Source organism: Cydia strobilella, chromosome 1 (assembly GCF_947568885.1).
Source record: "Cydia strobilella chromosome 1, ilCydStro3.1, whole genome shotgun sequence".
Lineage (NCBI taxonomy): Eukaryota > Metazoa > Arthropoda > Insecta > Lepidoptera > Tortricidae > Cydia > Cydia strobilella.
Window position 1 is genome coordinate 33,176,681 of NC_086041.1, and position 16,784 is coordinate 33,193,464.

General features: G+C 39.9%; 1 protein-coding gene across 1 annotated transcript; it reads left to right on the forward strand.

The window, feature by feature from the left end:
• The first annotated feature begins 207 nt into the window (after nt 1-207).
• On the forward strand, nt 208-16,620 carry LOC134742091 (uncharacterized). Its single transcript, XM_063675067.1, has 8 exons — nt 208-316; nt 5,352-5,482; nt 6,265-6,345; nt 7,032-7,106; nt 7,272-7,332; nt 12,772-12,886; nt 13,405-13,561; nt 16,393-16,620. Exons 1-8 carry the CDS (start codon nt 271-273, stop codon nt 16,618-16,620), a joined length of 894 nt encoding a protein of 297 aa, XP_063531137.1. The 5' UTR covers nt 208-270.
• The last annotated feature ends 164 nt before the right edge of the window (nt 16,621-16,784 follow it).

Genomic DNA, 16,784 nt, shown 5'->3' on the forward strand with positions numbered 1-16,784 from the left:
GTAAACCGGCCCCAATGTGTAGGCCAGCCACACAGCCGTATGCCACGGCCACACTTGTATTGACCGTACTAATTTTCTTTATCAAAGAAAGTTCTCAGGGTAAAAGTAGCGAAAGCGATCACTTTAAAAATGATTGTGTCAAAGCGACTCGTTGCCTTTTGTGTCATTTAAGGTAAATTGGTAAATTGACAATAATTAGACCCAGTCATTATTCATTTGACAGGCGCTATGTGAACTGCCCCACAATGGACGGAGTCTTGTGAATGAGCCATGGCGGTGCGTTCCTGCCTCTTCGTCGCGCTCGCTTTCACAGTCGGTGAGTAAACTACACGCCACTACTAAAAAAAGAAAAGAATAGGAAGAAAGTCCTTTCCTAGCCCTAATTACATGGCAATTACGCAACATTACAGACAAGTGAAGTAGGAAGTGTCATTCGACCGGCAATATTTCGCACGCGATAGGATATGCCGAAACGTTCTCAGGCAAAAGGCCTAATTGTCGGTTGTTAATGGGAATACTTTTTAATTGCATGTTTCTACTTAGTCATGTAGAAAACAAAAACCGTCCAAGTGCGGGTTGGACTTCTTATAGGTTTTTCTTGTAAGTTATGGGTAGTTAATTATAATTTAAAAATTCTATACTTTTTATTTATTTAAGGCCCAGTAATTTCAGAAATAGGTAAGAGGGGAGGAGTCGGAGTCTGGACAAATTTCGCTTATTTTTCTTACATAACTAAAACTATGAACCTTAAAATTATAAAAATAATATACTTGAAATTCTCACAAAGCCCTTTTATTTCATATACGAATATCACACAATGTAGTTTGCAAATTTTATTTAAGGTTCTCGGCACTATACATATATTTTGACTTTCTTTGACATTCTTTCGCCATGCTAATGAGGGCTACCGCGTTTATTTTCGCCGCTAGGGGCGCTAGTGTAGATGGAGGTCTTTAAAAATGTCAAATGCATAGAAGTTTAAGGGGGTTTCAAGCTTTTTTTATCGGGAATTTTCACTCCTTATTCATAATTGTGGTAAATATTTGTTTAATCATGGTAAACAATAGATATAGCTCAATAAATGTTAGTGGTTTAAAAAAAGTGCCGACTAAAATATATGCAAAATTAAACAGGTTGAAAAAAATGACACATTTAGACGTTAAAATACCTTTGTGTATATTAGAACGTATTGATTTTATAAAAATAAGCATAGAAGAATTTTGAGACCTGTTTTACTGGACCTACATCAACAGTGGCGCCAACTGGTGAGCACAAAAACGGTACCCTCTTTATTTAATACCTATAGGATCCTACCATCTATATGTAGCAGCTATATGTATGCATGTAGGTACGTATAATTAGCTTAATCCAACGCTTAATCTAAACTCAATGGCTCTGCAGCAGTCTCCTAAGAGACTAATTAGAGCGGACAGCGCTGGCAACATCGGTTAATAATTGAGACTGCTTAATTTGGCCTGATCCACTCTGGAGGCCTTTGATCAACCGCTAGGCCGATAATCAGACAAATCTTAATCAGATTTGATTAATGAAGTAGGACGTAGGACATAGCTTTATTTGGAGGACATTTTGCCAGAATGTTGGCAGTAAATATAATTCTAGGGATCACGTTTTGTATATGTATGCATAGTCGAACCAAGCTAACTCTGCATGTCAACCATGGCATTTGCAATTACAAAGTTTGGATATGTCACCATTAAGGATGAGTCACGTTAGACCGGACCCTGTCCGGGCCGGAGCTTCCGGCGCTTACTTTTCTATGATATGACAGGTGATCACGTGATGCTTTCCATAGAAAACGAAGCGCCGGAAGCTCCGGCCCGGACACGGCCCGGTCTAACATAAGTCATCCTTTAATGACAAAATTGATGGCTTTGTTCTGTTCAAGGTGCAACGTTAACTTAGACGGATCCTAGGGTATGGCAGGTCGAATTTATACTTGTTTGCTTGTTTCTTATCCTATGTTGGTGAACATAGGATAAGAAAAGCCGGCCAAGTGCGAGTCGGACTCGCGCACGAAGGGTTCCGTACCGTTACGCAAAAAACGGCAAAAAAATCACGTTTGTTGTATGGGAGCCCCACTTAAATATTCATTAGGGTTCCGTACCAAAAAGGTACAAAAGGAACCCTTATGGTGCGACTCTGTCCATCCATCCGTCCGTCCGTCCGTCTGTCTGTCACATTGCTAAATATCTTGAAAACTACTTAAGCTATCGATTTGAAATTTGGAATAGTTATGAAGAACGCTAACCCAAACACATTGGAAGTATAATTTTTTAATATTTTTTTTATTAATTATGGAAAATGCCCAATATAAAGAGGGGGCAAAATTTCTAAGTCTAGTTGCTAGGTGGAGTGGGATATCATTGAAAGGGCTCAAACTGAATAAGTACATATTACAAATCATTTTTTTACAGTGAAATAAAATGGTATGAAGGGAAATGTTTAAAAAAGTACCATTCACCTCCCTTATCACCCACTTAGTTTACCACCCAAACATTATGAAATTTTTACACAATAATACCATTATCATAAATATCACAGGAAAAATATAATCACACCTCTATCTTGAATACTTTTTTTAATTATCAAGAAACTAATTGTAATTTAATTTGCAATTTAAGCCCCTTTGCGGGTGTTTATTATACTTGAAATATCTATGAGATTACACTAAAACCACCTTCTTTCAAATAAAATAAAAATTGTTGAAATCGGTTCACATTCACATGATAAAGAATTATCCCAAAAAACTAACATACATAGGTCCCGCAAATAAGTTAGCCAATTTGCCGATTGATGGGCTATACACAATTACGCTTATTACTTATGATTCTGGTCAAAAGTCTTTCGTGATTATAGTTACATGAGAAAATTTAAAGTTTCTACGGAACCCTCGATGAGCGAGTTAACCGAACTCGCACTTGACCGGTTTTTTTTAAATTATGTTTTTAGTATTTGTTGTTATAGCGTGAGGCAGGGAGGGTTGACCTCGCCGGTTCTTTTCAACTTGTATGTGGACGGACTGGTGGGTGCGCTCAGTAACACGCATGTCGGCTGTCATGTGGACGGTGTATGCGTAAACAATATCAGCTACGCGGATGACATGGTGTTGCTGAGCGCATCCATCTGTGGCCTGAGGAAACTCGTCAGTATTTGTGAAAGGTATGCGAAGGATCACGGGTTACTATACAATAGTAAAAAAAGCGAGGTCATGGTCTTTGGGGCCGGCTGTAAGATCCCAGATCACATGCCCCCAGTTACATTGAATGGTACACCTCTACAGAGAGTAAATCAGTTGAAATACCTAGGGCATCTGGTAACGGCCGACCTCAGGGATAATGAGGACGTTGAAAGGGAAAGGAGGGCATTGTCACGAAGAGCAAACATGATTGCCCGCAGGTTTGCACGATGTTCACGTGACGTAAAACTTACACTTTTTAGAGCGTACTGTACAAGTTTTTACACGTGCAGCCTGTGGGCTAGATTCACCAAGACTGGTTACAATGCCCTCCGAGTACAATACAACAACGCATTTAGGGTACTGTTGGGGCTGCCTCGACACTGTAGTGCATCAGGGATGTTTGCAGAAGCACACGTAGATTGTTTTTATGCAACAATGCGTAAAAGATGTGCCTCCCTGGTGCGCAGGGTGAGGGCCAGCACCAACAGTATCCTGAAAATGATCTCGAGCAGACTGGACTGTCCGTACATGAATCGGTGCTGCACAGTCGCAAGTGGAGGTGTTCAGCGGTGATCCATGAACGGACAATAATAATATAATGTAATGTAATTTAATTTTCAATTTAATTTTAATTGTTATTTTATTGTATTACCTACTAACCTTAGTTATAAGTAAAACAAAATATGTAACTAACAATATGTGGATCCTGGTTATCTAAATAAAGAACTTTTAATAATAATAATAGCGGCAACAGAAATACATCATCTGTGAAAATTTCAACTGTCACGGTTCATGGGATACAACCGTAACGTCAAAATAGCGATATGTGTCACTTGTGTCAGATAAACGTCAGTCCATACATTGTGTACCTATGACCATTGGCCGACTATTTTGGACAGAGGAAACGCCTTTTAATGGCTACTCCGTTTGGTTATACCCTCTAAGACTCGCTCCATTAGCTACGATACGACCTACATGCAAACATGCATACGAAAACACTAATTTATTCTTTGTCCTAGTTGCCGACTAATTTATGTCCACTTTGTGTCTTTGTTGCCTTTTCGTACTTACCTATTTTTATTCTGTTTTTAGTATTTGTTGTTAATACACCATCTGTGAAAATTTCAATGTCTAGCTATCACGGTTCATGATATACAGCCTGGTGACAGACGGACAGACAGACAGACAGACAGCGGAGTCTTAGTAATAGTGAAAATTTCAATGTCTAGCTATCACGGTTCATGATATACAGCCTGGTGACAGACGGGCAGACAGACAGACAGACAGCGGAGTCTTAGTAATAGGGTCCCCATTTTAGCCTTTGGGTACGGAACCCTAAAAAAGATAACTTGTTATGTATTTACTATGAATTACTGTTATTATTTTTCTTGTAGTTCGTTTATCCGTCATCAGGCATCGTGAGGAAACCGAAAAGTCATTTGATCTCAAGATCTCATTGGTTTTAAACAGCGCTGGGTAAAAATATTTTTTTTAAGTTCCGTAGCCAAAACATACCGCACAATCGGAAACCTCATAATTTTTCAATCTACGTAAATTATTATATTATAGGTTGGTTATTATTTCTTACTTATCTTTCTCATAATTTGTTGTTCTCTGTTTACACTAATGTTTTTTTATGTCTAATCGTATTCATGCTTGGTCGCACTAACGACAGGGGTGGTTTTTAAATTGCTTGCAGGAAATTAGTTCCCTAGGGGACGAATGTTTCACTTTTCCGATTTATTAGTAGGCTTTATTACGATGATTGTTGGCTTTTGCTTTAACAAAAGTACGAGTATGTAACGTATAATTAGGTCAGTATAGGACATACCGTAAATGATTTCGCCTCTGCTATAGTTATTTTACCATTATGAATTGTATGTAGATAAGTAGAGTACTAAAGTAAGTCTATGTAAATTGGTAGGTATCCTTGCGTGTTCTAGAATTACGATACAGGCCGCTTTGTCGATAGTGAACTGGACACCCATATTATTAGTTTTAATTAATTAACCGTTCTTCAGTTTTTAGATTTGCTTTACCTGCCGTGATACTTTATATCGAATAAAAATACCCGCTCGAGTACCTACAACTCATAATTTAGGCGCCCTAATGCCATATTGATTAATTTTGATCGATCGGTGTTTGTGTACAGAATGCGCGTGCTCGCTGCAGCTGTTAGAACTGCGCGTGCCCGCGCACGTGGCGCTCGGCGCGCGCACAGCGCTCGCGTGCCACTGGCAGCTCGGGCCGCACGACGTGCTCTACTCCGTCAAGTGGTACAAGGTAGGTTGTAGTTAGAGCTGCACGTGCCTGCTGGTTGCGCGCGCTTCGCCCTCGTGCCACTGGCAGCTCAGGCCGCATGACGTGCTCTACTCTGTCAAGTGGTACAAGGTAGGTTGTAGTTAGAGCTGCACGTGCCTGCTGGTTGCGCGCGCTTCGCCCTCGTGCCACTGGCAGCTCAGGCCGCACGACGTGCTCTACTCCGTCAAGTGGTACAAGGTAGGTTGTAGTTAGAGCTGCACGTGCCTGCTGGTTGCGCGCGCTTCGCCCTTGTGCCACTGGCAGCTCAGGCCGCACGACGTGCTCAACTCCGTCAAGTGGTACAAGGTAGGTTGTAGTTAGAGCTGCACGTGCCTGCTGGTTGCGCGCGCTTCGCCCTCGTGCCACTGGCAGCTCAGGCCGCACGACGTGCTCTACTCCGTCAAGTGGTACAAGGTAGGTTGTAGTTAGAGCTGCACGTGCCTGCTGGTTGCGCGCGCTTCGCCCTCGTGCCACTGGCAGCTCAGGCCGCATGACGTGCTCTACTCTGTCAAGTGGTACAAGGTAGATTGTAGTTAGAGCTGTGCATGCCCGCGCACGTGGCGAAAGTCATAGTTGAACTTTGTACATTACATTAACTTATTCCGAGCATGTCTAATTCCGTGAACTATAATAATATAATGTGTAAATTTTTCAAATTTCTATATCCAATATCCAATCTTTCTGGCTAATGAGAGAAGTATAATTGTTGGAGATTGGACGATTGAGGATAAATCATTGTTTTACACGCTAATGTTTGATTAAAGGATGGCAAAGAGTTTTTCCGCCACGTGCCACGAGACCCGGAGCCGAGGAGGCGGTTCCCGCTGCCCGGGGTTCATGTTGAGGTATTCATCTTACCACTGCATTTTTGTCTACATCGTCATGTGTCAACCAAAATTTACTGCGGTGACACAACGACCCAAAGTGAGTCCTGGCTTCCGACACCAGATCACGCCTCTCGGTCTTGGGATAGCTCTCGCCAGTTGCCATGGCCGAGGTTGAGCAGGTCCTGAGCAACTACGTCGTTCCAGCGGTACCTAGGGCGTCCAATCGGGCGTCTCCCATTTGGTTGTCCCAAGTACGCTTTCTTGACTCTCTCTCCCATTCTATCTAAGCGTCCGAGCCACTGAATCCTAGCCGCTTTGGTCTCTACAATAATGTTGTCCTGGACCTGGAAGACCTGGTGTCCGAACCCAACATTATTGGAGAGACAAAAAAATCAACCTTGTTTTGGTACTACGTAGTCGGTTGAGTTTTGCTCTCTGAACTAGTGACAGTGAGTTTTGGTTTTCACCTGACGATATGTAACGTGTTAAACAGAGAATTTAGAAGAGAACACGTATATTGTTTTTCGGGGGCTCGACGCAATAAAGTTCGCCTCCGCTTAAAATATTGAGGGCATTAGTATTTGAATCTCTTGCTTAGATAATTTATTTCAAGTAGTTAAAGCAGACAATTAAGGCTCCCACACCTTTTTAAGAAAAGTAGGATTTAACAGCATCTAACTTTACTCTAACTTGGTATGTTCTAGAATTCTGACTCATCGGGCTCAAACGTGACGCTAGGCCCGGCCGAGCTGGAGACAGAAGGCCGGTACCGCTGCGAGGTGTCCGGCGAACGGCCCCTCTTCCCCACCGTGTCCGACCACGCCGACATGACCGTAGTCGGTGAGTATGTCCTACAATACAAGTCTGGGGTCAAACTTGAGTCGTGACGCTAGTCCGGCAGAGCTGGAGACAGAAGACTGCTACTACGCCGCTACCGCTGCGAGGTGTCCGGCGAGCGGCACCCCTTCCCCACCGTGTTCGACCACGCCGACATGGCCGTCGTCGGTGAGTAAGTATGTTAGTCTGGGGTCAAACGTGACGCTAGATTTATTAATCTGTGACGCTAGGCCCGGCCGAGCTAGAGACAGAAGGCCGCTACCGCTGCGAGGTGTCCGGCCACGCCGACATGATCGTCGTGAGTATGTTCTTACGAGTCCTTGGGGTCATAACTGTAGGCCAAGTGAAGTTGGAGACAGGACAAGTTCTTTTCGCTAATACCTTGTTGGCCTATACTCACATAACGGTTGGCAGTACCTATATTTTCTTGGACATTACAGTAGGTATATGGTAGGAACAAAATAAGTCTGGCGGAACCACGGAGTAGGATGGAGATGGCAAGTAGGCGTTCCCGTCTATCCGACAGTTAGTAGCGACCGACTCACTTTATGCACAGACTATGCTCAGTTGTTGTGTAAACTTCATGCTCGAATGACATTCACGTCGTACGTACGTACGCTCGTCTAACAAAAATTGATAATTAAATTTAAAATGCCGTATTGTGCAGTATTAAGCTGCAGAAATCACAGCGGTTTAAAAAATCTTTCACGTGGAGGTATTTCCTATCACCGGTGGTTATTTATTTAAATATAATCCGATAAATACGAAAAATCTGTTTCTTTTGCATTATTTACGAATGTTCGTTAAGTAAATCTATATTTTATCAGTTAGAACTTAGAGTTCACAATCCTTTGTCACTATTCTTTACGTTTATCTGGAATATTCGCTATCCTAAATGTCAAATAACTTCGCTACTCAGATGCTGCGCAATGTCGATATTTATATCGATAAAGTTAAAGTTACGATATTTCAAGTTTGATGTTTGGTAGTTCGGTAATAAATTATTATTTTAGACACGTTTCTAATTATTATTTGGGATAATCAATGTCTTAGTAAATATGGCAGCACTGGTCATCAAGCACTAAGTTAAGTCGGGGTCATTTCATCCTTTACATACGTTTTTGTTTTTTACACCCATCATATTTTCATCGTTGATATAATTAGACTAGGTACTTAATGCACTTATGCGTACAATGCATGCAATGTGCCATGAATAAACGTTTTATATTTTCTATTTCTTTATTATTAATTATTGTAGGTTACCACAAGATGCCGGTATTAAAAATAAATGGATCAATGCTACTGGGCAAGAAAATTAGTTTCCGCAAAAATATAGCACCATTTGCTAGGAGCATTTCTTAGAGAAAGATTTCTGGGGATACAATTGCCATACATCTCATCTAGCGTCCACACGCCTAAAACTTAGTTACTAATTTAGTAATTATTAGTGACATTCGGGCTCACTTAATTAATAAAAAGTGTTCCGTACCACGCAAACTAGCGTCAAATATTGGAATTTTGCCGCCCCCCTTCCTGATTTGATAGGTCACAATCTTACAATCAAATCAAGTGGGATCGATGAGCCAGTTTCATGTATGCTTTCACACCATACAATTAATTTGACAATTTAATCAGGTTGTCCCGTCTAGATTGGCCTTAAATGCTGCTACAAGTAAATATATTGTTAAAGACGAATACTTACCTTTGTAAGTAATTGCAGATTTGTGATCACAAAATAACAGCAATACCGAGTTAATAGACCTTTAAAGAACTATGATTTTATCTGTTTGACTTTAAGATATATTTAATGTTCACATTAACAACCTAGTTGGTCAATTAATAAGAAACAAATTTATAGTTAGATATTTGTTGTACTGTACTACATATTATTTTTCATACAATCACGATTATCACTACCTATATTATAATCATAAATAAAGTATCATCTAAATGTGTTAAAACATACGGTAATGAAATATCAATACCTAACTGAACACACAAATATCGATAAAACACTCCGATTACACTGTCCCCTCCCTATATCGTCGAATGGAAAGAAGTTCCAACGGTTAGCTACTCGCAGGCGTGTAGAGGTCTCGAAAACACCAGTGTAACGTGACCGTGAGATCCGTAACAAACCATGCGTAATTAGACCTTACTTATACTGGTTTTTTAGCCCTTTTCTCGCCTGTAATAAGTAGTGATTTTAAAATTATATAAAATGACGCCATCTGGTGTTGAGTAGTTGTATTAGGTGAACGTTGAGCGAGCTTTTGTGAGATGAATGAGATAATAAAAGAGTCGTATGTCATATAGCTTTGACATTATATTTTAAACCGTCACTCATGTAGCCTACAGTTGATATTCGTTCGAGAAATGTCCACCGGTAATAACTTTTTGGTATGGAAAGTTGCTACGAATCAGAGCAATTTTGTAAGTGTGTGACGTATTTTAACGTGGCTATGAATGTGTGAGTTTAGCGACACTGGTTTTCATACTAAATAGGAGTCATTTCACATCCACTAGTTTATTAATTCGTGGGCGGAACAATGCAAAACAAATGACGACTAAGGAACTCATCTTAGAGCCCGTTTACATTTGAAATTAGGTAGTGACTACGTCGTCTGTAGTAGTTGCAGTTACGTCAGTCGACGCTGTCGACGGCAATTTACATACAAATTCGTTTCACTAATTCTCTGTCATGAAATAAAACTATGAAAACGGATTATATCGCGTATATTGAATTTATAATACATCCCGACGTTTCGAACTCTTTACAGCGTTCGCGGTCAACGGGTGACTGAGGAAAAATTACAAAATGCAAAAATACCCACATACTAAAATAATGAACAATCATAGACTACAAACTTTAAGGCTGGTTGTACATGCAAAATCGGTTCATAAGGCTAGTTATACACTATAATTATTTTTCAAGTAAACGCGATTAAAAAAAAAAAAAAAAAAAAACTATGCCGGCTCCAACCCTACACCACGGACCCGAGAAGATTTAATTCCCTCCTAAATTGTAGGAGGGTATCCCAATATGGGACCGGCAACAAACTCGGCGGGACACATCTTTTCAAAACATCAGAATGTCCAGCATCATCCAACACTACGGTCTCACAGTCTATGTCTCGCTTGCTCCTTTATCAGGTGGACTACAGGATCCCAAGCTGGTGGTAGAGAAAAGCCATCTTCCCTATTAAAGTTTGGATATTTCTTAATCTCAATGGCCTCGCGCAGCATTCTGGGTATGTAACGCGGTTTTTTTTTTTTTTTTTTTTTTTTTTTTTTTTTTTTTTTTTTTTTTTTTTTTTTTTTTTTTTTTTTTTTTTTTTTTTTGAAACTTGAAAAATAATTATAGTGTATAACTAGCCTTATGAACCGATTTTGCATGTACAACCAGCCTTAAAGTTTGTAGTCTTATGATTGTTCATTATTTTAGTATGTGGGTATTTTTGCATTTTGTAATTTTTCCTCAGTCACCCGTTGACCACGAACGCTGTAAAGAGTTCGAAACGTCGGGATGTATTATAAATTCAATATACGCGATATAATCCGTTTTCATAGTTTTATTTCATGAGTAACTATCGCGGTAACCGAAGACAATATAATTCTCTGTCAATTTATTTAGCATACAACGTCGTAATACTCGTAATAATAATACCCAAACGTAAAAATGTAATAAATATAGTTTTAATGTGTTAACTAAATGCGCTTGTTTTGTTTGTGAGCCTGAGTTTCTTACCTTTTAGCGCGACTTCATAGATCGAGTGGTCAAACATCCAGATATATTCAGGAAGCTTCGGTATGCTCATAACCTGTTTACACTTGTTTAAAAACCGATACGTCATTTAAAAAAATCCGTCCAGTATCCTGAGCTACAGGGTGTATTGATTATCAGTATTTAAACCCACAACCCTACTTTTTGTTTAAGTCGCAGTCGAGTAAAATGATGATATTGGGGTAGAACGTGTACAAATGTATAGACAAAAGTAGAAATCATATTCCTCCATGTTTCGTATTAAGAGAATATCCCCGAAAGGGTATAAGCGCTAATATAAATTTGGATTTAGCAATTATTTTCTATAACAAGATGTATGTACATAGATATCTAGGACTTTTATGTGTAGAATTTAATAAGCTTTAATGTAGCTTTACACCATATTTTCACAGAGAACGTAGATTTAGAGTAAAACGCAAATTTCTCCAGGATGGTACACATTTTCCAAGATGGCTGCGATTCCTCGTGGTCATGAAATAGAGACCTTTAATTAACATACATATTACCAAATTTCCGGACTGTTCTAGAGATTTCTAGGTTAGTCCTAATCCGATTGTGCTATTAATCCTTTTTGCCTGCACATTTGCTGCGAGGAAAACTTTTGCCCGTAACTTTATTTCAAATTCCAAGTTAGTACAGAATAAAATTACTGAGATAATATCTTTCGCAACTAAGACAAGGAGTGATATTCCAATCTCAAACGAGACTAATGCTCAGAATAACTAATATAATGGTCTAAGATGCGGATACGTGTTTCTCTCCTTATCTGTTATTTGATTCATAGCAAGCTGACCAAGACTAATGTTAGATACACATTGAAATAATCTATTTAAATCAGGTGCCAAATGGAGGAAAAGGAACTCTGTGTCTACAAAACGAAGCCATGCGGTGAAATAAGACCATGCCCTCTTTCGCATAACTTATCCCGTAGGCTTGTAGAGGTTGGCCCAACATATCAAGTTACCCTGGTTGTCTGTACATGTACGAAGTTCGACTCGCCCGCTCGTTAAGCAACGAGGAAAGCGCGAAAATTTCTAACTGAGTGTCCCAGATGACATCGGACGGTGGATGAATCTTATTACGGCGTAAGCCGGGGTGCAAGCAGAATAAGACAAGATTATCTTTGTTAACTTTGTAGAAACTTTCTCTTTAAGTTCTTGGACGGTGCAAAGTTGCAAAGCTTCGTTTTTTTAATTTCCCGTTGGTATTGTTGAATAAGTACCATACTTTGCCAGTTCTCGTACTGTTTATACAAGAAGGTGTATTTAAATAGTACGAGTACCTACACAGTAGTAATGGACAAGATCAGAACAGGAATACCTACTGAAATAAATATTTTTTTAAATAAATATCTTGTTTTTATATCGTAGATACTAAAATTATACAGTTCGTTAGCCAATTTATTACCCATTCCCAATCCTGCTTTTGCAATTTGCACTAGTTTTGTACGAAAAACGAAAGATTGGATCAATCGAAATGTCATTATAATATCAAATACTCGTTATTAATTAGGGTTTCGTACCCAAAGGGTAAAAACGGGACCCTATTGGCTATTACTAAGACTCCGCTGTCCGTCCGTCTGTCTGCCCGTCTGTCACGACTGTATCTCATGAACCTTGATAGCTAGACAGTTGAAATTTTCACAGATGATGTATTTATGTTGCCGCTATAACAACAAATACTAAAAACAGAATAAAATAAATATTTAAGTGGGGCTCCCATATAACAAACGTGATTTTTTTGCCGTTTTTTGCGTATTGGTACGGAACCCTTCGTGCGCGAGTCCGACTGTGCCGATTTTAATAGTTGGTTGTCTGCTCCAGTGCTACCGGAGAGCGGTCCAACGCTGACCGGGTTCCGGTCGCGATACCGCGCCGGCGAGCGCGTGCTAGCGTCGTGCACGGCGGGGGCGGCGCGCCCAGCACCGACGCTGGCTTGGTGCGTTGCGTACATTAGTCTACTCTGTCTACTGTCTGCTAACACAACACAACACTACACACCACATTAGTAGAGACTTGCAATAAAAAGAAAAATATTGTAACTACAAGGGTCAGCAGCAGAAGTTGCTAAGCGGGCTAGGTGTTCAAAATTATTACCTTGACACGGACTTATATTGACCGGGATATGGACCGTGATTACCTTTTGTATTGTTTTCGAGCTTCCGATATTTCGACGCAGTTACATCTTATGCATCTTATTCAAGGGTAATCCCGGTCAATATGAGTCTAGTGAAACTAACCGTGAATTATTCAAAACTGTTACCTTGACACGCTTTTAAGGGGCACTTGGAACAAAAATTTTACAGTTTTGAACAACTGACTTTCCCTAAAAACTTAATATAGGTATGAACACACTTGACTTTTTAATTTACTTGGTATAAGGTACAAATGTCAGAGTTCTCAAAAATGAGACAACGTACAATTATATTTAACCCCCAAACTTTGGTGTGTTTGTAGGTACGTGAACGGCGAGCCCGCGCCGTCCGCCGCGCTCGGGACTCTGGCGCGTCGCGCGCACAAGGGGCTCGTGACGGTGACGCTGCCGCTGGACTTCAGAGTCACTGAGGACCATTTCAAGAACAACGGCCTTAAAGTCAAGGCAAGTGTCATAAATGTCATAATATAGCGTTTTTATAAGAAGAACACTGAAATCCGAATGTCTGGATCGATAGAGCCAAAAAGAATATATATAGGATAGAGGGGTACGTATTACTGTCATAGTAAATTTTGTAGTCACAGTAAATTTACTGCCATCTATCGAAACAAGATTAAAACTAAAAAATAAAATAAAAAAGAAATGTATATATATATGTCGATAAATGATTTTTTTTATTTGTATTTATTATTTTATATGATTTTGACCCATGTTCTTTCACTGATATGTGTTAAAATAACCGTCAACGTCATCTAGCCTAGAATAGGCCAAAGGTTGGTATTGGTGGTAGCGCCATCTGTGCGAGTATCAAATTTTCTTGATTTCCGAGACACTTTCTTTTCCTTAGACTGTATTCATCTATGTAGGTCTTCGATAGAGCTATCGATTCTGATTGGGTACATAAAAAACCGGCCAAGTGCGAGTCGGACTCGCGCACCGAGGGTTCCGTACATTACATAATTTTAACAATGTATTTTTTATGTGAAACGTGAGTGAAAGGTAAATTGCGGTTTACGACTTATGACGTATTAAAAAAAACTGCTTACTAGATCTCGTTCAAACCAATTTTCGGTGGAAGTTTGCATGGTAATGTACATCGTACATCGTACATCATATATTTTTTCAGTTTTAAGATTCTCTTATTTTAGAAGTTACAGGGGGGGGCACACATTTTACCACTTTGAAAGTGTCTTTCGCGCAAACTATTCAGTTTAGAAAAAAACAGGCCGAGTGCGAGTCGGACTTGCGCACGAAGGGTTCCGTACCATTACGGAAAAAAAAACAGCAAAAAAATCACGTTTGTTGTATGGGAGCCCCATTTAAATATTTATATTATTATGTTTTTAGTATTTGTTGTTATAGCGGCAACAGAAATACATCATCTGTAAAAATTTCAACTGTAGCTATCACGGTTCATGAGATATAGCCTGGTGACAGACAGACAGAAAGACGGACAGACGGACAGCGGAGTCTTAGTAATAGGGTCCCGTTTTTACCCTTTGGGTACGGAACCCTAAAAATGGTATTAGAAACCTCAATATCATTTTTGCAGACCTATCCACACGTAAATGGGTTTGATGAAAAAAAAATTTTGAGTTTCAGTTCCAAGTATGGGGAACCCCCAAAATTTATTGTTTTTTTTTCTATTTTTGTGTGAAAATCTTAATGCGGTTCACAGAATACATCTACTTACCAAGTTTCAACAGTATAGTTCTTATAGTTTCAGAGAAAAGTGGCTGTGACATACGGACGGACAGACAGACAGACAGACAGACAGACAGACATGACGAATCTATAAGGGTTCCGTTTTTTGCCATTTGGCTACGGAACCCTAAAAACACCAATACCTACTTACCATACTTTACTTACTCAACTTCTAGCCACGTGTAGCTCGTATAGTTCATTCGTTGAAAATAGACACTAAAAAGTTCTGCGATAAAAAGAATACAAAAAAAGTTGGAAATCGTTCAAAACCAATAATTAGTTTTACCAAAAATCTGTAACTTAGGCACGCGTTAGGAGATTTGTATAAGTAAACACATTTCGTATTACAAGTAGGTAAAACTTAATATGCCTGATTGTTTTTTTTTTAAATACTACGTCGGTGGCAAACAAGCATACGGCCCGCCTGATGTTAAGCAGTCTGCGTAGCCTATGTACGCCTGCAACTCCAGAGGAGTTACATGCGCGTTGCCGACCCTAACACGTTGAGCTTACTCACCGGCAGGAACACTATGAGTAGGGTCTAGTGATATTTGGCTGCGGTTTTCTGTATCTAAGGTGGAGGTACCTCCCCAGTTGGGCTCTGCTCTAGAGGAATGACATCCGCTGTCCTGTGCCCTACCACACAAAGCGAGATGTCATTCACGGTGCCCATCATACCTCTCTCTTGGACGTAGTTTAAGGACATACCCGGGTCCGGACGTAGTTTAAGGACATTACCCGGGTCCAATGATTAGAATTCAAACAGCTATAGAACGGTGCATCATACAGCGCAGGTAATGAGATTAGTTTCAAACAAACTACCGGTAGATAGGTTTAGTTTATTACTCAAACTCGAGTTGCGTCCCAGGCGAACTTTGGCGTAATGGAATGATAACAAACTTTAATGCCGTCGAACTAATATTATACGCAGTCAGGAATTTTGCAAAATTTGCCTTCTTATATTATACCTACTAAACTACCTAAATTGTTGGTATATGATTTCACAGCTTATACAGGGTGATTGGGGAGACGTGAGCAGGATCAACCCTACGCATTACGCCAACTGTTTCTTACCAGTTTACCACTGTTAATAAAATTAAGTATTTTTTTGTTGAACAAAAAAATCTTAAATTATTTACGACATGCATGGTGGGTTTTTACGATCAGCCTACGATTAGAACTACATTTCCAGCAAAAACTGATATTCTTTGTTTTAGAATAAATAATAGTACTACCGTACAAAAAGGAAACTTCCTACAAAACCGAAGTTTGACAGCGGTTCAGGGTCGAATCATGCTGTCCCTTTCTAATATATGGCACTATCCCTCTCGGCTATTTAGGTTTGTCAAAATTCAAGTAATTATCTTATCTGTGGTCGTGCACGCAAAGGGACGTCAAGTTGTGCCAACCCTAAAGCGCTACTACTAGACTACGCGCCGCGAAGCCGCGAACGCGAGTGTGGAGTTGATTCGCTGATTAGCCGAGTTTTTTCATGCGGTTTTCACCAATTAATAGAATGACTTGCTATAGAATAAAAAAATAAAATTTGAAATCTAGATTTATGAAGTTGTTTTATTCTTTCACAGTGCCTGGCAACCATAGAGTCCCTGTACTGGCGCAGCAACGAGGAGAGCGCAGTGCGCGCGCGCGACAAATCATACGACACCATGGAACTGCGCCCGCGCACCGCCGACGCCGACATCGTCGAAAATATCGCCGGCGCCGACGACAGGATAAGTGCGCCTAGTAGCGCGCAGGGTCAACATGTGTTCAGTGTGGTGATCTGTATTTGCTGTGTAATAAATATATTATAAGAAAAATGTGGATTTTTTTGCTTGTCTGCCTAAAAAATAACGTACCTTTACCTAGTCTTATTCTATGAAAGAATAAGTATCTATTAATAGGTATAAGGGTATGTATGTTATGTATTAACTCTTCATTGTACAAAACACAGAACACAAATATGGCACAGAATAGG